Below are 25,904 nucleotides of genomic sequence, written 5' to 3' on the forward strand. Positions count from 1 at the left end.
TTACCTGGTTTTATAGCTAATGACCCAGAGCTTTGGTTTTATTCGTTGGATGAAGCCTTTTCTGCAAATGGTGTCAGAGATGATCAACTCAAGTTTGAATATACTATGGATATGCTGCAGTCTGAGGAGCTTCTGACTGCAGCCTTGTTTTTAACTGATTTGCCAAACCAGCCCCGAAATAACAAGTATGCCAACTTGAAGGAACGAATTATAAAAACATTTGATGTTATCAAAAATGATGAAGTCTACAGCTTTGTCTTTCGCGTTACAATGTTAACGCCATATCCTTTGTTTAAATTGTTAAATGACATGGCTGTTAAATCTGATAGAGTTATACCTCAGCTTTTAATAAGAACATTTTGGATAATGCTGCTGCCTATAAAGACACAAACTGTACTCTTCCAACTGTGGACTGCATCTCGGGAAATATTGCAAGATCTCGATATTGAAGCCTTTCTTGATTTCCGAGGCACGTTTTTTCCTTAGACTACTTATACGGAGTTAGATATATGTATATTGGGCTAACTCTAACTATCATACTGTAGATTTTATAGATTGGTATCTTAATATTCACTATTCAGCCACATGAAAATAAAGTACTTCTCAAATTTGACATGCAAACACATTGTGTGACTAGAAATCTGTTAGTTCCAAGCTACCCATAATACCCTACAAAAATTAAAACATTGGTTCCAAGGTTCCTGGTGGTTAGGTTAGGTCCGAGTTGAAATTCTACTAGCAGGCATGTAGTTAAAATAGAAAATATAATTACTTCTTTCAAGTACCCAGTAACAAAAGATCCGACTACCTCAAATTTACGTCCTAGAAATACAATTACGGTTCCATTTTCAAATTTAAGTATCCATAGCTCTAGTCCATATATAATGTGCATTAAGATTTATAACAAACTACCAATAGATATAAAAAAACCGGTCAAGTGAGAGTTCGTTTATCTCGCGCACCGAGGGTTCCGTACAAACTTTAAATTTTCTCATGTAAATAAAATCAAGAAAGACTTGACCAGACCATATGTTGGTTTTTCAAGGATACTTAATTCTTTATCATGTTAACCGATTTCAACAATTTATGTTTTATTTTGAAGAAGGTATTTTTAGTGTAATTTCATAGACATTTCAAATATAACATGTTCAATTCGAGCTCTTTCAAATGATATCCCACTCGACCTAGTAACTAGACTTTGACTTTTTGCCCCCTCTTTATATTGGTAACTTTTCATAATAAATAATAATAATAATAATTACGCTTCCAATGTGTTAAAGTTAGCGCTGTTCATACCTATTCCAAATGTCTTCTTTCTTCTTCTTCTTTTAAAATTATGGCTTCAGCCCAGTGGGACTATTTCGCCAGTATCAAGGTATTGAGAGGTTTACAAACGACAAAAATTGTACGGTTGTACAAGACAGTGTACGGTGATTTGTTAGCTCTTGTAAATCGATAGCTAGACTTTACAAGAAGCACGTGGACTACCGGCCGTTGACTCCAAGATGGTGGTTAAACGCGCTTCAAAATTAATTCTCCATTCACTGCACACTACCACATTAGTTTACTGTATAATAAGCTATCGATATTACACTTTAAACAATATTAATGAGCAAAAAACAAAGTAATTAATTACGATGCTAACTATCAAGATGGCGCTCGAACCGGAAGTCCTATTCCAAATGTCAAATCGATAGCTTCAGTCAAAGAGTATATAACCACTACGTTTTAAGAGACGTGTCTTCCTTACTGGCCAATGGAACATAACCTTTCACACGTAAGTACGGTATTTTACACCTTCCTCTTAACGCAATATGTGAGAATAACATCGTAAAATTACGTTACACTCAAAGCAACGTAGAATCAAACGATTTCAATAAAAATATCACAATTATTTACGCAAATTAACAAAACATTATTTGTAAAATTATCTGCCCAAATTACGTATGGTAGGTTGTTTGTGGTAATATGTCAGCTACTCAGGCGAGTCTGAGGTCAGCCGTTTTTAATCTTCTTCTTAATTTAGCTGCATAACAATCATGTTAGGGATACCAGATGAAAATATCATAATTTTATGGGTAATTTTGACCTCGAAGTTTTTTCGTATTTCTAATTCCAAAAAATAAAATAAACAAATGTTGTGAAGATTAAATGTGGTGTACATTAATTGGTGTGAATAATGTGATTATGATTTGTGATTTCATAAAATTAAAACTCATAATACATTTTATTTTACGTTTTATTTACTAAACATGTTAAGTTTTGTACCACCTGCGCGAATTATAGGAGGTATTTCATTGTTCATACGCCTAAAAAGAACGGCCCATTGACATTTTATTCAAGAATTTTTAATACCGTCAAACTTTGCCTCCAGGGTAATCGCCCCAACGTGATATCAAATATTGGGGTAATTTTTACCAATATGGTATCCCCACGTTTATGACGTCATCTATGTCTATCCCTTACGGGCGCACGCGGTAAGCCGCATCTATGTAATGCTAGGTCTATGCACTAGATATATAGTAAATTGATTCCATTGGCCAGTAAGCAAGTCCCGTCTCTTAAAACGTAGTGGTTATATACTCTTTGGTAATTGGTTGTCATTGTTGACTGCGCATACAAATACCGCAAACACGTGAAAATTGCGCGTTGTCTGGCGTCGTCTTAATTGAGTTAAGAACAGCTGCTTTACTCGTATTTCAATATAAAATGGTTGAAGAACGTACTGACGCAACTGATGCGATGGAATCTATAAACCAGTGCCACTGCTGCCTGCAGCGGCCTTCGGCGAAAGATTTGAGGACACCGTTCACTCGCCTCGGCATAACGGAAATATATTCGATTATGATAGAAGAATGCTTTGTAATCAAAGTAAGTACCTAATGATACACAATATTAATTATGTTAAATATATATATATATAAGTACGGTTTTTACTCACTATTATTTTTAGACGCTCGTGCCTGAGGAAGGATTCCCTTCCCAAAGAATCCGAAACATGTCGCCAAAAGCGACTAAAAATAATAGTGAGTAAAAACCGTACTGATCTTAATATTTTCAAATATGTCTCACGATAGTTTAAGTTTGATTAATTATGTTGTCGGGGTAATATCTTAATATGGTACTTTGCGAAGCCCTATGTTGCCTCTGCCTCTGAAATGTGTTGTAATCAATATATTTCAGAGTACAGACTCTTGCTGCTACTTGTGTACTATTGTTATTTCTTATTTAGGTTCAATTTACGAAAAACTAAAATAACCTCTAAAAAATTATCAAGACTTATTTATCATAATATTGTTGTGAAAAAAACACTTCAATAAACAAGATTCAGTTGATAACTTATTCCAAAAACTTATAAATTATCTAAATATCAAGTTCTAAGCTAAAATTACTTACAGTTTTAGGTTTGTTCATATTGTTAGTTCACTTGTTCCTCTTTTGTAGAAATTACCAGATTGTGTCTCTGCTTCAATGAAGGACCTTCATCTCATAATAACAAAAATCTGTTGTAATCATTGACATATTATATCTAAGGATAGGCCTTATGGGCAATCATGGGCAATAAGAATGGGGCCAATACAGAGGTGTGCCATCACTACAATGCGATTGGTTGATGAGTTCGCATCACGCGCGCGATTGGTCGCAACTAGCACGCGCTGCGCGCGTTAGACAGAACAATTGGCTCGAATTCGTGAGACACACCGCTGAACTAGCACCATTCTTAGTGCCCTTAATGCCCGTTCACAGATATACGTCAATGGTTGTAATGGTCCGCCTTTGATTTTTGCTATCACATAGATTTTCGCCGTCACTTATTAAAAAAATCGGACACCTTACAATGTTGATACCTGAACTAAGATTGTAATTGTAAATAAGTATTTTCATTGTTTTCACACACATTCTATGTGTCTAAGTATATAGTCTTTTTATAGTTTTAAGTAAACAATGTAATAGATTAAGACCACCTATGTATAGCTTTAAGACAACATTTGCATGCTTAACCACCAAAATATGTCACTGTACGGGAAAATCTTTCCAATATCACCTTGTTGTACCATATTTTATGCAAATAAAGAATTTTGAATTTAAGAAAATCTAGATTTACTACTTATCTCAGCCAGTCTCTAAAAAAAATTGCATGTTGATTTTTAGTAGAAGGTGAATGAGATATAGGAATAAAATATTTTAAGTAGATATAAAATTTTTACTTACTTAACATAGTACAAATCAGCTTGACACAGCTAAGCCTGTAATCAGTCCGTTAACTCACCATAATACATCCTAAGCTGTGGCCGTCCATTAGCTGCTACTCTAGGGGTGTTACATGTGCATGCATGAGTCTTGTGTGTATTGTATACCATGGAGTAGTCAGTGAATGATATAACTCAGTGGTTACCAAAGTTGACTGGGCTCCAATCCATATAACAAAACCGGACAAGTGGACTCGCCCATCAAGGGTTCCGTACAAATTTAACTATTTTTTGTTTTTTTACTTTTTATAAGAATAAGAATAAGAAAACACAAGAGAAATTACAGGAAACGAATAACATAAAAAATTGGCATGCGCAACAAAAGGAGCGGGCTCAGCATATGCTGCGCCAGCCACTTCACCAGGAAGTGACCACACAGCGCTGATTTTCAGTCCGCCCCCTTACTGAAACACATTGATATGTGCGCGGGATATTATTTTTACAGATATATATATATATATCGAAAATACGGCGAAACGTGCCGGGAAAAGATATGCACTGCCTTTTGCCCTTTGTCTCGTCTTGGCGGGGGCACGGCCGTGCCCTCAGATATATATATACATATGTATGCAGGTTAAATTTAGAATAATTAGATTTTACATTTTACAAATTTATAGTTTTCTGATTTTTCGCTGTATTTGTAGTGTAAGACGATATTCAATTTAATTCAATATTACTTGCCAAATTTCTTAGTTCTAGGTCAATGGGAAGTAAAGTACCCTAAACCCTATACATTTAGATTCCTTTCAGTGTCGAAATTTAAGGTTTTTGCGGCAAAAACGGCCGTAACCTTTTTTTACGTTAACCTAGAAGTCTGATTTATTAATTATTATTATTGTTTAAGTAAGTAAGTAAGTAAAGTAAATCTTTATTGCAAACCATGGTATGTACATAGATGTTACAAATTATGTAAAGTTTCACATGGACCCCGGTGGGGTGTAGCAATTTTTCTTATAACTAGCTTAAACATAATTATACAAAACTAAACTTAATTACTTTCATAATGAAAGCGCTAGGTCTATTATACATTTATAATTTGTGGATCAAGATATATATAGGCTACATTATTTTGGATATTATTGTTTATTTTGGATATTTCTTTGTTGTTTTATACTTGTGTATATTTCTGATTTTTTTACAGCTTCAAGGGACTGTAGGGCGGTGCGTGGCCGTTCTGTATGATAATACTATTACTTATTCTGTGCCATAGTTTGGGAAATGCTGATATAACTATGTGTTGCAGCTGGCACCAAGTAACAATGGCAAGAGTGGTATCTGCGAGGTGTGTCTGGAGCGCCTGCGGGAGGCATGCCACTTCAAGATGCAGGTGCAGCACTGCCAGGCCGAGCTGCAGGAGAGGTTGGAGAGTGGACTGAATATCAAAGGTAAATTAAGTTTTTATATCATGCTTGGTGTACAAACAGCAATACTTGTAACTGTACAATGTACATTGGTGGACCTTATAAGCTTTACATCTTGGAAACCATTTGTAAAGTACATAAACAAGTCCTAGTGTCCGAGGAGTATACAACAACATGTTGAATGCAGGAACCTTTAAAAACCCAGTAGCTAAAGTGCGTACTGTGTGTACGCACACCGTTTCGCCGACTTTGCACAGCCCAGCCATACAATGCGGCCGTAAAAAAGTGCGAAATGAATGAAATAAGTGTTTGAAACGCAAAAACTAGGCTGAGGAAATGGCTACATGATATTGATCAAAAAGAAGCTGAAAGTATCCTGCAAAGCATGTCGTAGTTTAGGAGGCACTATATCGGGAGATTCGGGAGTCGTGAAAAAAAAGGAGAGAGACCATAATAGGCTAGTAAAAAAAAAAAAACTAACTCACTTTGTCAGATGTCATGGTGTATGGTTACATTACTTTCCCATGTCAAAGAAAGAGGTTCAACACGAATATTTGGGCAAGTACCACCATGTAGTACCGGCCAATAATATATCACCTCCATGTTTTTTACGGTATAACATTTTTTTATATTTGTGAGTGACTTCCAACTCACTGCTTTAAGTAGTCTAGTGGTATTCCTATGTACGGGTGATGAGAAAAATTGGTCTCATGTAATGGTTTTTTCACAGAGGTTTTTTTTTTAATGTATTGTTAACTTCATTTTTTTACTAGAGGTTTTTTAGTCATAATATGCTGGGTATCCTATTGTAATTCACAGTACTTCATTGCAATATTCATCATAATTTTGTATAAAATGTCTAGGAAAATATGCAATCTACAAACTAAGGTATATTTTCTGGTGCCCTATTGATATGCCGAAAAAAAATTCGCCGAGTTTTGTTTCGCGGACAACGGTTCGCCGACGGGTTTTTTGGCCGAGTAACGATTGGCAGAATCTCATTACGCATTATAGTCGTTTGCAAGAGTAGTAAATAAGCAGAGCAATTGATACGCATATTTACTATTCGTAAATAGAATAATCATTTGGAAACTGTCATAATTACCCGAGAAACCATTGGTCGAAACGTCGAAACACAATATGTCGAATATTCATTTGGCATTAATATTGACTAGCAGAACTTCTCTCTTATTTATGGCTAGACTAGGACATGACTAACCTATACAATAACTTTTAGTTTGAGTCTGATAAAAATGGTTTTGATACATTTAATTGTCTACTTATGTTCACTAACAGAAGTTACTATAAAATTAAAACCTATATTGTATAGGTTTTAGTGTAACCTATACCTACACTATGCTTTTGTTCATAGTTAGGTTAAAAATTCGGTTGTGGCTATGTTATTTTTTAGGGTTCCGTACCCAAAGGGTAAAAACGGGACCCTATTACTAAGACTCCTCTGTCCGTCTGTCTGTCTGTCTGTCACCGGGCTGTATCTTATCAACCGTGATAGCTAGACAGTTGAAATTTTCACAGATGATGTATTTCTGTTGCCGCTATAACAAGAAATACTAAAAAGTACGGAACCCTCGGTGGGCACTTGTCTGGTTTTTAAGTAAAGCCTGACCAGGAATATACGATCACGCGCCATGTTGCGGAATTTCACTGGAACTAATTTTTTCATACTATACTGAACTGTCACCCTATACATGAGAATGAACAACGCCCTCTTGACAATGATCATATATTACTGGTCAGGCTATATGTTCACCATAGAGTAACTTATACTAGAGCGGTACTGTCATAGTCAATTTTGTAACCCCAGTAAATTCACTGCCATCTATCGACACACTTTAAAACTAAAGTTGAAGATTTGTAAAAATACGATAAAATGTATTTAAATATAGATAAATGTTTTTTTTTTGCATTAATCATTTTGATGATTTTGACGCATGTTCTTTTACTGATATGCGTTAAAATTGTTAAATAACAAACGAAACCGTCAACGCCATCTATACGACTGTAGGCCAAAACTAGTAGCGCCCTCTGAACGAGAATCAAATTTTCTTGATTTTCGAGGCACGTTTTTTCCTTAGACTGTATCCATCTATTACGGAGTTATATCTATTTTTGATGTTCACCGATTACTCCGAGAACCGTGGTTCGATTTGTTTTTTTTGTTTGTTCTGTTTAAAAGGAGGTACCTTCAAGGTGGTGCCATATTAATCTGGTTCTGATCTGATGATGGGAACCTTGAGGAATTGAGGGAACTTTCAAATTTTAAAGGCACCTGTATAGTGATTTCGTTGTTTTCTAAAGTAACTAAAGCATTTCCTCCCGAAAACCACCAATTTGATGTAGTGCAACTGTAGCCTTACCACGAGTTTGGCACAACATATTCGCTAACGTCTTCGTAACTTACTTTTTATACATATACTTAACGCATATACTTAAAAAAGGATTATATTTTATTTCATCCTTTTTGAAGACGGTTTTTTTGTAAGAAGTTTTCATTTCGAAAATAACGATGTATAAAATGTGAAACGTTATTCGACTAAACATTGCTTAAACGAAAAGATTACTCTGCCAAATGAAAATCGTCCAATAATAGTTCTGCTAATTTACACAGAAGCGAACTGAACTGTATGCGAACCAAGAGTGCGTAACGTTAGTCGACCAAAAGTTACATCTGCAAATAAATCACTCTGCGAACCGATGTTCGGCGAATCGTTGTCTGCGAATCGATAATCTGCTAGAAATTATTCGGAGAATCATTAGGTACCCATATTTTCTCTATACAAGCTCATACAAAAACACTCAAAGGTAATATATTATTGGCCGGTTGTTGATGTTTATATTACATATTTGTTTAAAACCTTCCTATGTGTTATATTTTAGACGAGGAGTGCTGGGACCTAGACCAGCCACCTGAAGATAGCTCGTGCTGCGAGCCTTCTTTATGTAAGTATCTGAAGCGGTATTTAGAATTTGGTATTAAAAGAAACTACTTAGTAGATTAACGGAAATTAAAAAAACCGGCCAAGTGCGAGTCGGACTCGCGCATGAAGAGTTCCGTGCCATTACGCAAATAACGGCAAAAAAATCACGTTTGTTGTATGGGAGCCTCACTTAAACTATTTTACTTGTTTTTACTTTTATTTTAGTTTTAAGTGTTTATATGTATTTAGTCTGATATGGGTGTACTATTTACTGTAGTAGGTTTTGCCTGAAATTAAACTTTATTTATTTTATTTTATTTTAAATATTTATTTTATTCTGTTTTTAGAATTTGTTGTTATAGCGGCAACAGAAATACGTCATCTATGAAAATTTCCACTGTCTAGCTATCACGGTTCATAAGATACAGTCTGGTGACAGACAGACGGACAGAGGTGTCTTAGTAATAGGGTCCCGTTTTTACCCTTTGGGTACGGAACCCTAACAAAACACGGTGTATATAACACACCGTCTTTGACGGTCTAAGGATAAATTTACACTCTATTATTACGTGTTCAGCTTCAGACGAGGAGTCCCCGGTCCCGCCGTGTGAAGGGCCGCGAGACGAACATTTGTTACGTAAGTACACACTTCCAATTTTATTATGATCATGGTAGGGGAGCCCAATAGGGGATTTTTGTAGTTACTCGAGCGCGTCCGATTAACGTAAAGCAGATTTACACAAAACAGTATTTAAATTAAAAAAAGCATTCGACAAGAATTTTGGAAATGATTAGCTAAAAAAAATACAAACTTTCAGAATAAAGATACTGTTCCATATTATCGTCAGATTTAGTTATAAAACGATTGGGATATCAATCTGAACCTTTTTTATAATAATTAATAATGTAACGCTTGAGTATTTCATAATGGCGGTTTTTATTTGCATGTTCAAAAATTCACGCTTGCTTCCGAATCGTAATTTTTTTGAATGGAAGCATTTGTAGGGTCCACTTAAAAGGGGAAATATAGCTCGTACTCGTCCATACAAAAAGAAACAGGTGCGAGTTGGACTCGCGCACGAAGGGTTCCGTACCATTACGCAAAAAACGACAAAAAATCGCATTTGTTGTATAGGAGCCCCACTTAAATATTTATTTTATTCTGTTTTTAGTATTTGTTGTTATAGTGGCAACAGAAATACATCATCTGTGAAAATTTCAACTGTCTAGCTATCACGGTTCGTGAGATACAGCTTGGTGACAGACGGACAGACAGCGGAGTCTTAGTAATAGGGTCCCGTTTTTACACTTTGGGTACTGAACCCTAAAAACGTTTTTCTACCTCTAAACATTTTCCATTCTACATGATTTTTTAGTATGTTATTGACACAATGAAAAACTAGGTTTAATAGGTTTTCCTTGTTTCAAAATTTGCAACACAATTTTTTTAAAGCGAAATCTATAAAGGTAGTCCACAAGGCCGCATCGCACGCATCGGACGCATTGCACGCAACGGATCAGTGGACAGTGGACGCACTTGTGTGACTTTCTATACAAAGAATACTAAGCGTGCGATGCGGCACTCTGGACGTCTACCTTTACCTTTTCGACGCTGTGACAAACACAAAAGCTGAAAAAATCGCGGGAAACGTGAAACGTGGCGGTTGTGTTTTGGTTTCTCGTACATTTAATTAAATTTAAAATAAGCTTAAGATCATTGAATTGGTAATTTGTATATATTTTAGATAGTATTACATGTAAATATTGTTGTTTCTTGTATATATTGTAACATTCATTCATATTAGGTAAGTCTTTTGTAATTCTTTACAATGGGGGAGGATGATCCTCCCGACCCTGGAGGGGAAAACCTCCAGGTGGCTATTAATGTTGAAATCGAATCCAGCATGGACACAGATACATCTGTAAACAATAAAAACGATTGGAAAAGAAAAGTATATAAAAATAAGAGGTGTAAAGATTGTAACAAAAAGAGAAAGCGAAATGCTGGTGGAGAATATGTTTGTGAGTGTGAAATTGTACAAAAGACCCAAGCTCATTCTAATACAAATGCGGACACAAATAAAGTAGTTTCTGATAATCAAACAACAAAAGTAGGCAGAAATTTATTTTCAACATCTGATGTTGCACCGTTTACGGTGCACGTTCAATTAAAACATATTACAGATCCTAACTCGTCCCTGCACCCGGTGTCTTTTGGTAGGTTATTAGTAAAAAACGCCTTCAAAAATATTATAAATGGGAGTGTGAAACGTATTGGCAGGACTAGAATTTCTATGGCTTTTGCAAATCATATCGATGCTAATTTGTTTGTGACCAATCCTCAACTTGACAAAGAAAATTTAACAGCGTACATACCATCATTTTCAGTTACGCGCATGGGCCTAGTCCGTGGTATTCCATCACAATGGTCGGAGGAGGAAATAGTGTCGAACATTTCCGTGCCCACTGGGTGTGGAAAAGTACTTAAAGTTAGGCGTTTGAACCATAGAGTTACAGTTAATGGTTCCGTTTCATGGCAACCCTCTGAAACAGTTGTCCTTACTTTTGATGGCCAAGTTTTACCAAAGCGGGTATTCTCTTGCTACAACGCACTGCCTGTTGAACTGTATATTTTTCCCACAATTCAGTGTTTCAACTGCACTAAATTTGGACATACAAAGACTAATTGTAGATCAAGACCCAAGTGCTTTAAGTGTGGTCAATTACATGCCGGTCATACCTGTTCTGTGGAGGAGGAAGATGCCATTTGCTGCTTATGCAATGGTTTTCATTTCGCCACAAAAAGGGCTTGCCCAGAGCACAAGAGACAGAAGGATATTAAAATAACTATGGCTAATAATTGTATTTCGTATGGTGAAGCTGTTAAATTACATCCAGCTGTTTTAAAATCATTTGCCGATGTCCTTCTGACACAATCACCGCCACAGTCAGTTTCAGCCAAATTTACACCGTAGTGTCCATAATCCAGCCCCGGGTACAACCACGCAGTCGCATAGTTATAAAAAGACAGTTTTTTTGAAACCACGTACAGTTAGAAAACACACAACAGGGTACGATGTAGCTGCTCACAATGCTTTAATTAAAGATTATATCATTCCATCTCCTCAAAACGGCTGTGCACTACAGCAAGAGTCTCTTAAAGATAATGTATCAGTAGCTGAGGAAATACAAGCATTAATTAATCATTTATCTCAGTCTAATGTAAGAATACCGTCCTACGTTGCCCCCATGCTTGAAGAACTTGTTTCAACTATTAAAAATAATGGCCAAAATTGAGCAGTGGAACTGCAGAAGTATAATTAATAAAAAACAAGATCTAATTCATTTATTAAACAAATTTCAACCCTTTGTTTTTGCCCTCTCTGAGACATGGCTCAAGCCTGGAGCTCTTCTTAGAGTTACGGGATATTCATGTCTCAGAGAGGACCGTCCTGGCGGATGGGGCGGAGTAGCTCTACTCGTCAGGAATTCCATATCATTTTCACCTTTTCATCTTTCATCCCATAGCGATGATTTTTCAATTGTTGCTGCTATTGTAAATAACATCTGTATCATTTCTGTATATATTCCTCATCCATCGTCATCCATTTTTGTTGAGCTTGAACAAATAATTTCTTCTCTTCCTAGGCCCGTTTTAATTTTAGGAGATTTTAATTCACATCACCAGGTTTGGGGTAGTTCATCGTCTAATTATAATGGAGATCGCCTCATACATATCTTAGATGAACACAATCTTTGTATTTTAAACAATGACTCTCCAACTCGCCGAACAGCTCCAACAGAGTCAATTAGCGCTATTGATTTATCAATTTCGTCAGTCGATCTTGCGTCATCTCTCACTTGGCATACTCTGGAGTCAACATATGGGAGTGATCACTACCCTATCATTATTACATTTCCATCTTCTATTCCGCCATCTCCAAAACCTAGCCCTAGGCTTAAGTATAATTTAAGTAATGTTGATTGGAAACTTTTCAAAGCCCGTGTAGAGGAGAAATTGTTATGTTTACAAGCCATAGATTATAGTAATGTAGTTACTTGCTCTGTTGCTTTAGCCGAGACAATGACTGAAGCAGCTGATGAAATTTTCCTGATAAAAAACAGTGCATCGGGTAAAATACCTTCTCCGCCTTGGTGGGATGATGATTGCTCTCAAGCAATCAGAAACCGCAAGGAGGCTGCTGTTTGCTAAAATCTCTTTGCCAAAACCTGCAACTAGTATGTTAATTCGAATGAGATTGGGTCACGTTTGTACACCGGAACACCTGAAACGACTAAATCGCGTGGCCAGTTCTGCATGTACATGTGGAGCTGATCCCGCTGCTCTTAATCATATATTCTTTGCATGTAACCTATATGACCGTTCTATATTATTAAGACAGCTTTCAGATTTAAAAGTTCCGTTTCCCACATCTATTACAACACTCCTGTATATTATTGATTCTTCTCCATATATATTTAAATCATTATATTTATTTATCTCACGTCATAACATTAAACTTTAACTTACTATAATTTACCTTTTCCTGATCCTTTTCCAAAATTCCGAATTACCCGTTATCCCTTATTGTATGTAATCCTTTAATTCCGTTTCCCCGTTTTACTCGTTTGGCTGAATGCGCCAGGAGCGCGATGCCATAAAAAAAAAAAAAACAAAAGCTGTCACTCGGACGCCACGTCACCGAAGTGTCAAAAGTGAAATTGAACTTTATGCACATGCACGTAGGTTTATGTTGCTCTGTGATTTGTGACGGATTAATCCGTCTTTGGCGTTGGACCTGCGGTGCTGATATATCCGTCATTGACGTCCAAAAAGTTAAACCTAGAATATATTATGCTGAAGCGATCGACAACAAAACCAAAGTGATTTTTTAAGATTGGAATCAATCCATCAATCCATTTTTATTTAGTCATCATAGGTGCAATTACATTAGTACAGGTGATAGGGATGTTTTACATGAAGCTGCTATGTACCTTTCCGGCGTACGATACTTAAAATATAGCTAACTAATACAATTATTAACAATTAGAATATAAGTTACAAGCTGAAAATATATAAAATAAAAATGACAACCAACCTTGAACATAATTTATACCCAAACTAGTTATAAGAAAACGTTTCCTCCCGAAATGGAAATGGTATGAATAAAGTGCCTATCGTCAATAGCTATTCTTCCCTCTCAACATCCTCTTTGAATATCTGACGCGCTCGAATATATTTTTTCTTAGTTTTCTACCCTTCCGTAAGTTCCGTATGACCACTCCGACCATGTAAACTGGCAGATTAATATACCCAAAGAGGTTATAATAGGATAGAGCGGTACTGTCATAGTAAATTTTGTAGTCACAGTCAATTCACTGCCATCTATCGACACACGATTAAAACTAAAAATGAAGATGTATAAAAATACCATAAAATGTATTTACAATGCATGTGCTCGAAAAGTGCGTTTCCTACGGAGCTATATCGTACGGAAACTACTACTTTTCCGCACTAGTGCTTTTTGTTTTCAATTTTTTTTACAGTACATATGGTGCTACTTTCTCGCACGAGTGCGGAAAAGAGCTCTTTTCGTGCATATGTCGAAAGTTTAAAGGGCCATATGTACTGTAAAACGTTGTACGATACACGTGCGAATAGGTAATTCGCAACTCGTGTCGATTTAAAACACTCCTTTTAATAATTAAACTTATTTGCCATGATATGTTTTTTTATTTACTCGCACAATGCATAGTAAAACATTGTATGATACACGTGCGTAAAGATGATTTCCGCACTTGTTGCATAATAGTACATTTTTAGTTTTAATCGTGTGTCGATAGATGGCAGTGAATTGACTGTGACTACAAAATTTACTATGACAGTACCGCTCTATCCTATTATAACCTCTTTGGGTATATCAAAGATAGATATAACTCCGTAATAGATGGATACAGTCTAAGGAAAAAACGTGCCTCGAAAATCAAGAAAATTTGATTCTCGTTCAGAGGGCGCTACTAGTTTTGACCTACAGTCGTATAGATGGCGTTGACGGTTTCGTTTGTTATTTAACAATTTTAACGCATATCAGTGAAAGAACATGGGTCAAAATCATAAAAATTAAATAATGCAAATAAAAAAAATCATTTATCTATATTTAAATACATTCTATCGTATTTTTATAAATCTTAATTTTTAGTTTTAAAGTGTGTCGACAGATGGCAGTGAATTTACTGGGGTTACAAAATTTACTATGACAGTACCGCTCTAGTATAAGTTACTCTATGGGTATATTAATCTGCCGGTTTACATGGTCGGAGTGGTCATACGGAACTTACGGAAGGGTAGAAAACTAAGAAAAAATATATTCGAGCGCGTCAGATATTCAAAGAGGATGTTGAGAGGGAAGAATAGCTATTGACGATAGGCACTTTATTCATACCATTTCCATTTCGGGAGGAAACGTTTTCTTATAACTAGTTTGGGTATAAATTATGTTCAAGGTTGGTTGTCATTTTTATTTTATATATTTTCAGCTTGTAACTTATATTCTAATTGTTAATAATTGTATTAGTTAGCTATATTTTAAGTATCGTACGCCGGAAAGGTACATAGCAGCTTCATGTAAAACATCCCTATCACCTGTACTAATGTAATTGCACCTATGATGACTAAATAAAAATGGATTGATGGATTGATTCCAATCTTAAAAAATCACTTTGGTTTTGTTGTCGATCGCTTCAGCATAATATATTCTAGGTTTAACTTTTTGGACGTCAATGACGGATATATCAGCACCGCAGGTCCGACGCCAAAGACGGATTAATCCGTCACAAATCACAGAGCAACATAAACCTACGTGCATGTGCATAAAGTTCAATTTCACTTTTGACACTTCGGTGACGTGGCGTCCGAGTGACAGCTTTTGTTTTTTTTTTATGGCATCGCGCTCCTGGCGCATTCAGCCAAACGAGTAAAACGGGGAAACGGAATTAAAGGATTACATACAATAAGGGATAACGGGTAATTCGGAATTTTGGAAAAGGATCAGGAAAAGGTAAATTATAGTAAGTTAAAGTTTAATGTTATGACGTGAGATAAATAAATATAATGATTTAAATATATATGGAGAAGAATCAATAATATACAGGAGTGTTGTAATAATAGATGTGGGAAACGGAACTTTCAAATCTGAAAGCTGTCTTAATAATATAGAACGGTCATATAGGTTACATGCAAAGAATATATGATTAAGATCAGCGGGATCAGCTCCACATGTACATGCAGAACTGGCCACGCGATTTAGTCGTTTCAGGTGTTCCGGTGTACAAACGTGACCCAATCTCATTCGAATTAACATACTAGTTGCAGGTTTTGGCAAAGAGATTTTAGCAAACAGCAGCCTCCTTGCGGTTTCTGATTGCTTGAGAGCAATTATCATCCCACCAAGGCGGAGAAGGTATTTTACCCGATGCACTGTTTTTTATCAGGAAAATTTCATCAGCTGCTTCAGTCATTGTCTCGGCTAAAGCAACAGAGCAAGTAACTACATTACTATAATCTATGGCTTGTAAACATAACAATTTCTCCTCTACACGGGCTTTGAAAAGTTTCCAATCAACATTACTTAAATTATACTTAAGCCTAGGGCTAGGTTTTGGAGATGGCGGAATAGAAGATGGAAATGTAATAATGATAGGGTAGTGATCACTCCCATATGTTGACTCCAGAGTATGCCAAGTGAGAGATGACGCAAGATCGACTGACGAAATTGATAAATCAATAGCGCTAATTGACTCTGTTGGAGCTGTTCGGCGAGTTGGAGAGTCATTGTTTAAAATACAAAGATTGTGTTCATCTAAGATATGTATGAGGCGATCTCCATTATAATTAGACGATGAACTACCCCAAACCTGGTGATGTGAATTAAAATCTCCTAAAATTAAAACGGGCCTAGGAAGAGAAGAAATTATTTGTTCAAGCTCAACAAAAATGGATGACGATGGATGAGGAATATATACAGAAATGATACAGATGTTATTTACAATAGCAGCAACAATTGAAAAATCATCGCTATGGGATGAAAGATGAAAAGGTGAAAATGATATGGAATTCCTGACGAGTAGAGCTACTCCGCCCCATCCGCCAGGACGGTCCTCTCTGAGACATGAATATCCCGTAACTCTAAGAAGAGCTCCAGGCTTGAGCCATGTCTCAGAGAGTAATTCGCAACTCGTGTCGATTTAAAACACTCCTTTTAATAATTAAACTTATTTGCCATGATGTTTTTTTATTTACTCGCACAATGCATAGTAAAACATTGTATGATACACGTGCGTAAAGATGATTTCCGCACTTGTTGCATAATAGTACATTTCCGCACGTGTATCGAACGACGTTTTTTAATACAGTTGCGAAAAAATAAGAAAAGCAACAAGTAAGGAACGGAATTCGAAACTTTTATATTATTAATTCTGTGACATCATTGACATTGACATTATGAAGAAGTGTTTTTCTAGCTTTTATTCGACTAGAATAGATTTTGTTATTATTATTGAACCCACTTCAATTAAAGTTTTTTTTTCAAATGCATGTTCTATAAGACAGAAACAATTGTAAATATTAAAACATTGTACTATTATTACCTAAATATCGTTATTTATGATTATTTGTGAATCGTATATTTATAAAAACAATATCGAATGTTGCCTTTGGAAACTTAAAACATTCTTGCAGTAAGAAAATACGCCTCTTTGACAGGCGTTCCGTTCCATTCAGACAACTTATTAAGAACGGTTTTTCAACATTAAAAAATAAACGTGTTATAATACGTATAATGATAAAGAGGTAAGTAATAAAATATGAAATATGCATATTTTTCGTATTCTTACATTAACAGTAGGTTTTTATGTTGATTACGACGTTTAAAGGAAACTAATATTAACACTCATCAATAAGTAGTCATGAATTGGAACAAGTAAAAATTAAAAAAAATTGGAAAAGTAAAAAGCACTAGTTTGCGAAAACCAACTTTCCGCACGCTAAACAGCCACGAAAAGTAGCATTTTTTGAGCAACTGTATTAAAAATAGCTATTACATAGGTATGGATAAATGTTTTTTTTTATTTGCATTAATTATGATTTTGACCCATGTTCTTTCACTGATATGCGTTAAAATTGTAAAATAACAAACGTAACTGTCAACGCCATCTATTCGAGAGTAGGCCAAATGTAGTTGCGCCATCTGTTCGAGAATCAAATTTTCTTGATTTTCGAGGCACGTTTTTTCCTTAGACTGTATCCATCTATTTTATTTTTTTATACCACGTCGGTGGCAATCAAGCAAACGGCCCGCCCGGCTCCGCCTATTACGGAGTTATATCTATCTTCGATATACCCTTATTATCAGAACTTAGTATCTTACGTAAGATCATGAACATCAGATGGTCTGACCGAGTGCGAAATACCGAAGTTCTGCGACGAGCCAAGGTCGGTGGAATAGAGGCTTACCTGATGCGTCGACAGCTTCGGTGGTGCGGTCACGTATCACGTATGGCGGAGGAGAGAGTGGCGAAGCGCATCTTTTTTTCTGAACTAGAGGAGGGTAAGCGGAAACCTGGCGGACAACTCCTCCGATACAAAGATGTTCAGAAACGAAGCATGAAAAGATGCAACATCGAGCCCTCTCAGTGGGAAGGTTTGGCAGCACAGCGTCCTGAGTGGCGCAGGCTGGTGCTGGACAAAGTCCGCGATTTCGAGGAGCAACGCATAGTTGATCTCGATGCTAAACGCGACGAGCTGAAAGCACGCCAGCCTGCTTCCATTCATTACCATTATGTGGCTGGTGTTCTCACGTGCTCTCAATGTGCACGGGGGTTCGCCTCGAAGATCGGCTACATCAGCCATATTCGGGCGCACGAGCGCCGTGCTAACTGTAACAGTTAGCACCTAGTTACTAGGAGTCGAAGTGGTCGCCATGGTCGAAATCGGCCGGAAGGATCATCATCATCATTATCAGAAACATACTCGTAGACATTACCAATATCTAACGCGCTCGACCATCACATGATTTTGGTAATTTTTGGCCACCACCAATCATCGCGAGCGCGGACTTCTGGCCGAAGGGTGTGATATTTCGGCAGTTCGGTGGGTGACGCAACAGAAAAATGCGTCGCCAAAATGATTTTTAGATTTTCATTACTGTATGTATGTTAGTTTGTACGGTATGTATGTATCTATTGGGCCATATTGCCTGAAAATAAAGACATTTAATTTAATTTTATTTGGAGTTTACTCCTTAAGAATCGATTTTCATACTAGCCATGGGTACGAAAAATGTATGGAGAGTAAAATCAAACGTTACGTTATGGTTCGTGCGCATCCCGCGCGAAAAATACTCGCTCTGGAACATGTTACATGAGTGTAGAATGAGATATATATGAAGTGCACAATTCTTTCCCTTAACAACTAAAGGTTAATTTAGGGAGAGACGTCCCCCTAATGTCATAGATTATATAATAGTTCTTACGAACAGATACTTATCTCAAAGAAAACGCAAATGCCTACCGTTTTGATACCTACACAAAAATACAATGGAGTGACCTTCAGCGCGCCGCTCCCCGCACCGCGCGCACCGGCACAACGCTAGGGTTGCCGACGCTTAGAAATGATAAATACCAGTAGGTATTTTATCATTTCTAACAGCTGAGTGAAATAAAATTGAATCTAAATTTAAAATTATGTATTTTAATCATTCATTTACAACTGTTTTACTTTTATATAATGTACCTACCTATGATTTTTTTTCCTCCTCTAAGTGATCTCATGATCTGTATAAAATTTGACTGTGGCTGGTTTTAGTGTAGGTTTCAGGTAATTTGAATGTGTCTTTTGCGACAGTAGGTATTGCGATTATAGATTTTATAGAAGATACCTAACTACTTAGGTACAAGTATAAATTTTAATTCGTGTGAATACCGGTCCTCTTTAATGCAATTAATCAAACTAACATTTAAACTAATAAGGTACAGTATAGGTAACAGCATATCGTAAAATAGCTACATATAAGCATTTTAAGTTCCAATAATTATAATATTCCGTTTATGCGTTAGAGTTTGCGAAATACTCATTTTAAAAGGTCATATGTCCCTGCAGTAACCGCAGGGTTGTTTGCTGTTTTATTAACCGCGCAATGAACCCAGCAATAATTAGTTTTAAAACTTCGTGTAATTTTAAACCAGATAGAGATTAATGTTACACAATAAAGAAAAATAATAGAGAACCCATGAATAAAGGTAGATAACTATAAATTTGTCGTAATAATAATATACACTACATGTTTAATTAAATAAATTCAATAGTAAGTACCCACGTAGCTTGTAACTATCGTAAAAATTGCTAGTGCGGCGCGCGGTGACGTGCGTCCGTGAGCGCGTGTGGCAACCAACTGGCTAGCTTATCTACCGTGAACGGGAGGCGATTCGTAGGTATAATTCGGAGCTCGCGCGGAGAGTTCCATAGGCCTGCTAATGTGATGTTTCAGGTGATTTTTTTGTTTCAGTGTGTTCAGCCAGCAAGTACGGAGTGAGAACGTCGCCTCTGTCCCTGCGCTGTCGGCAGCAGCTCGCGCTGGCGTGCTCCGTGAGGCTCGAGCGCCTCCGCGACTCCCTGCGCGCGAGCCAGCCGTGTCCCGTGACGTCACACCCCGAGCCGAGCCAGCCGTGTCCCGTGACGTCACACCGCGAGCCGAGCCAGCCGCGTCCCGTGACGTCACACCGCGAGCCGAGCCAGCCGCGTCCCGTGACGTCACACCGCGAGCCGAGCCAGCAATGTCCCGTGACGACACACCGCGAGCCGAGCCAGCCGTGTCCCGTACCGTCACAACGCGAGCCGAGCCAGCCGTGTCCCGTACCGTCACACTGCGAGCCGAGCCAGCCTTGTCCCGTGACGTCACACCGCGAGCCGAGCCCCGCCAGCAGTGTGCAGGACGCGCCCGCTCACACACCCGCCGAGGAACAAGCACAAACACCCCACTCACATACACACGACACTCGCCCCACAAACATCCCACACAACTCTAGTTTAATCACACACAAACAGGAACATATCGCACCACAAACGAATAAGAAGAATTACTGTTGCGACATGTGCAGTCAGCAATTTACGTCAAAACTTACTTTAATCCGACATATCAGAACACATACACACCCGGAACATACATGCGGAGTTTGTAATGAAGCATTCCTAAATATCTTATTACTGAATAAGCATTTAAGATTTCACTCATGTAAAGAATATAACAAAGAATTCACACAAAAAAATCACGTAGTTAGCCATGAAAGAACCCATACTGGAATGAAACCATACAAATGTACAGAATGTAACAAGCAATTTTCAAGAAAAGATCATTTAGAGATCCACAAAAGAGTCCATAGTGACGTTAAACCATACAAATGTAAAGAATGTAGCAAAGAATTCACAACAAAATATTCTTTAGTTATCCATGAAAGAATCCATAGTGGAATGAAACCATACAAATGTAAAGAATGTAACAAAAAATTCACATATAAATATTCTTTAGTTATCCATGAAAGTATCCATAGTGGTATGAAATCATACAAATGTAAAGAATGTAACAAAGAATTCACACATAAACAATATTTAGTTAACCATGAAAGAGTCCATAGTGGAATGAAACCATACAAATGTAAAGAATGTAACAAAGAATTCAAATATAAATATTCTTTAGTTATCCATGAAAGAATCCATAGTGGAATGAAACCATACAAATGTAAAGAATGTAACAAAGAATTCACACATAAAAGTACTTTAGTTAGCCATGAAAGAATCCATAGTGGAGAACATACATGCGGAGTTTGTAATATAGCATTTCTAAATAGCGTATTGCTGCATAAGCATTTAAGATTGCACTCAGCAGAGAGACCGTACGTTTGTGGAGAATGCAATAAGCGATTTGCAGCAAAAACCTATTTGTATATACATAGAAAAATCCACACTGGAGAGAAACCATACATATGTAAAGAATGTAACAGGCAATTCGGACGAAAAGAGAGTTTAATTAGACATAATAGAATTCACAGTGGAGCGAAACCATATGAATGTATAGAATGCAACACGAAATATGCAGATAAATCTAGATTTAATGAACATATAAAAAATAATCACGCTCGTCGAGCGAATTTACAAATGCACTGGAGAATTCGTCATGAAGGGATATATATCTGTGACCACTGTAATAAGCAATTCAGACATAAATGTTACTTAGGTAGACATATAAGAGTAGTTCACGCTCCAGAAAAACTATACGCGTGTCAAGAGTGTACCAAGGCGTATAAACGTAAAGATCATTTAGATAGACATTATATAATGACACATACTCGGCGGAGATTATTTGGATGTAAGGTGTGCAACAAGCAGTTTGCACTTAAATATCAATTAGATCAACATGAACGAATCCATAGTAAAGTCAGACAATGTAACAAAGAATTCACACAAAAAGCAACTTTAATTAGACATGAAAAAACGCATGAAGTGAAACCATACAAGTGTAAAGAATGTGACATGGGATTCACAAAAAAACTATATTTAGTAAATCATGAAAGACTTCACACCGCAGAAAAAACATATAGATGTGAAGAATGTAACGTGGCATTTACACAAAAAAGTAGTTTAAATGATCATGTAAAAATTAAACACGGCAATATAATAGACAACATACAATTCAAAGATGACTTTGTTGCTTATGAAAGACACGTCGAAGGACAACTATCCAGCTGTAATGAACTAAACCAGCATCTAAGTCAAAAATATATTTCAGATACACATAAAATGAATCACATCGGAGAGAAGCCGTATACTTGTGAAGAATGTAAGAACAAGTTTACATTAGAATCTGAGTTAGAAAGACATAAAAAGATTCATACCAATGAACAATCACACGAATGCGAAATTTGTGAAACAATTTTCTTCGATGAAATAAGTTTAGTCAAACATATTGAAACACATAAATCCAGGATACCATAACCTTGTTGTTTCGTAAAAGTGTTAAATATAATAACTCAATTTTTTAAATATATTCATGCCACCGACAGGAACGCAGGTATACAGAGTATTTTATATTCAGGTGACAAAGTTGTTCCACAATCCACATTCACTTCATCATCATTAATATTAAGAGGGAAGAATACTAAGTACTCACTCGTCCATACAAAAAAAGAAAATGTTTTTCAGGTCTAAATATTTTCCATTCTCCATGATTTTTTAGTACGTTATTGAAACAATGGAAAACTAGGTTTAATTAAGTTTAGGTTTATTTGCAATAGGTTCAGAAACTTATAGGCACCTCAAAAAGTTAAGTTAAGTCTTCCTTAGGACCCCTCTGCAGGTTGCTCGATAAGGAGGACATCGGAAAGCAACAACCTTGATTCTCGCCAAAAGGCAAGTCACCAGGCCATGATGGCCTCTCCATCGAGCAACTGCGTTACTTGCCCTCGGACATGATCAAAACTTTGGTGGTGCCTATTATCAAGTCCAAGTCGGGAGATGTATCGGATAAGTCTAACTACAGACCTATCTCCTTGGCCACGATAATAGCAAAGGTACTTGACAGTGTGCTCAACTCGCATTTAAAAAGGTATGTGAAGCTAAACGATGCTCAGTTCAGTTTCGTACCGGGGCTATCTACGGAAGCTGCTATTCTTAGTTTGAAGCACACTGTCAGGTATTACACCGACCGGGATACGCCAATTTATGCTTGTTTTATGGATCTTTCCAAAGCATTCGACACGATTTCATATAATATACTTTGGCGTAAACTGGAAGGAATAGGGCTACCACCGGAGTTAATTTCGTTATTTAAGTATTGGTACTTACACCAGGAAAATCGAGTGAGTCGGACCCATGTGGGCTGGACTGCGGGGTAAGGCAAGGGGGGTTGAGCTCGCCTTAGCTCTTCAGTTTATACATGAATGCACTGATTGAGGAGCTCAGTAGCACTCATGTCGGTTGTTTTGTGGACGGTGTTTGCGTCAATAACCTGAGTTACGCAGATGACATGGTGGTGCTGGCCCCCTCAGTCAGTGCATTGCGTCAGCTGATCGAGGTGTGTGAGGCGTGAGGCGTACGCAACAGCGCATGGTTTGACTTATATTGTAAGTAAAACAAAGATCATGGTCTTTAAGGCGGGAAGTAAATGTCCTTTCTTTGTACCACCTATCACCCTTAAAAGTCTTCCACTCGAAAGAGTGACACATTTCAGATACCTGGGACATTTGCTGACCGATGACCTGAAGGGCGATTTAGATATGGAGAGGGAGCGCAGGGCATTGTCAGTTAGAGCGAACATGCTAGCCCGCAGATTTGCTCGGTGTACAGATGAAGTCAAAATCACACTCTTCAAAGCTTACTGTACATCACTGTACACGTCAAGTCTGTGGGTTAGATATACTCAGCGAGCTTACAATGCCTTGCGATTCCGAGCTAGTATTCGATTATTGTTCCGACCGCCGCGCAGTGTAGACGTGTCCGCCGCCATCTTGTTTGTTGTGCTCCTCCCTCAAAGGGAACGCCCTCCGCGCATGCGCCCGTCTTCGCGCATGCGCCCGCCAGGTTGTTGTAAAGGCCGTTAGTGCTCTCAGTGTTGTAAAACGAAACTATTGGAAACGAAAATGGAGTGCCGTGGAGATAGTGACTAAGTTTTGGTATTTTAGTTCCTTCGATAGTGTGAATGTTAGGCCCTAATCTTTTATCTTGAGATCTATCGTAGGGGTGTGGACTGTATAGGGTGTGGCATAGGCGGCAAGTATGGAGTAAAACAACTGGAGCTCTTCTTCAATCAGATGCAGGAGGGTCGAGGTCGGAGAGGTCTTCTTTTTCTTGTTTGGAGAGGTGTTGCTTGCTCGGCTGCTCGATTCGTAATGTTCATAAATGTTCATAAATGTTTATTGCAAACCATGGTACATATGTTGTTACAGGTGATAAAGTTTCACATGGACCCTGACAGGGTATAGCACATATATTCTTAAAAATAGTTTTTAAAGCTAGTTCTTAAAACTAATACAATGGCGTGGAGAACAATTTTGCCTTTATACATGCCTTTATAATGGTTTCCTACGGCCGGCGCACCGCTACTCTTGTCGTCTTACACTCCCCATTAGGGGTGTGAGGAGGCCATTTCTGGGCTAGGCCCATTTTGGCGACTTCAGTCGCGGGCTGTCACTACAGCCCGGTCTTTTTGGGCCAGCGTTTAAATTGCTGGCCTTTCTTTTTTCTTCTTTTATTTGGCTTTTTGATGGCCATCATGGCTTTGCGGACATGTTGGCCAATCTGCGGCTTTGTGGAGATTAGGGGTCTTGTGGTGGCACGAGCTCGCGTGGTTGGGCTCGTGTCCGGCGGGCATCGGGGGGGCGGGTGTGAAGAGGGGCTATTCTCTGCAGCAGTGGGTGATGGGACGAATCGGCACGCTCGAACATCCTACGTGCGAGGTGACCAATGAATTCGTCCAGTTTCGGTATCTTGAGATCCCTGTAGTGTCTCGTTCCGCACTCCGCGTGGGGCTCTTACTACTGATCGAAGGCTGAGCGTCTCCTGCGCTCTGAGTTTCCGCCTGTTCCTCTCAGCCGTCCTGGCATTGCAGGCAGGAGCCGCGTATGTCAGCCTTGATCTCACGTATGTTTTGTAGATCCCCAGCGTGGTGCGGATGGGAAGGCTGCTGTTGAGTACTGGACGAAGCAGGGTGCGAGCCGATTTGGCCCGCCTCACCAACGCTTCTGTGTGCGTCTTCATCGTGAGGACCCTATCTATAGTGACCCCCAAGTATTTTGCCGTTCCTTGCCACTGTATCTCCTCGCCCAGGAGTCGGAGTGGCGGCGGATGGTGTTTTGCTCCCGTGAGGAGTGCTTGTGTCTTCGTCACGTTCACCGTGAGCCTCCATTTGGTCAGTCATTCTGGTAGGGCGTCAAGCTGGCGCTGGATCTTTCGTGCGGCGTGGGTTGGTGAGATGGACGACGCGTAGTACGCCGCGTCGTCCGCAAACAGACCCAGCTTGACGTCGCCGACCACCGGGATGTCATCGGTGAACCAGGCGTAGCATGCGGGCGAGAGGCAGCTTCCTTGTGGGACTCCCGCAAGGATTGGGCGTGCTGAAGATGTGGCATCTTCAACTGCCACTTGGAAGCGCCGGTCGGTGAGGAAGGAGCGTACGACTCGGATGACTCGACGTGGGGCCGATGACTTCGACAGTTTAGCTAGCAGCAGAGATGGGCATTAATCGATTAATCTTTTAGTTAACTAATCAATCGATTAAAAATATCAATCGTCATTTTTTAATCGCGAT

The 25,904-nt window shown here is 38.2% G+C and overlaps 1 protein-coding gene across 1 annotated transcript; it reads left to right on the forward strand.

The window, feature by feature from the left end:
• Positions 1–2,634: 2,634 nt before the first annotated feature.
• On the forward strand, positions 2,635–24,035 carry LOC134751980 (zinc finger protein 678-like). Its single transcript, XM_063687506.1, has 6 exons — positions 2,635–2,871; positions 5,494–5,635; positions 8,510–8,572; positions 9,128–9,187; positions 20,112–20,837; positions 21,486–24,035. Exons 1-6 carry the CDS (start codon positions 2,710–2,712, stop codon positions 22,592–22,594), a joined length of 2,262 nt encoding a protein of 753 aa, XP_063543576.1. The 5' UTR covers positions 2,635–2,709; the 3' UTR covers positions 22,595–24,035.
• The last annotated feature ends 1,869 nt before the right edge of the window (positions 24,036–25,904 follow it).

The sequence above is a fragment of the Cydia strobilella genome, chromosome 24 (genome assembly GCF_947568885.1).
Source record: "Cydia strobilella chromosome 24, ilCydStro3.1, whole genome shotgun sequence".
Lineage (NCBI taxonomy): Eukaryota > Metazoa > Arthropoda > Insecta > Lepidoptera > Tortricidae > Cydia > Cydia strobilella.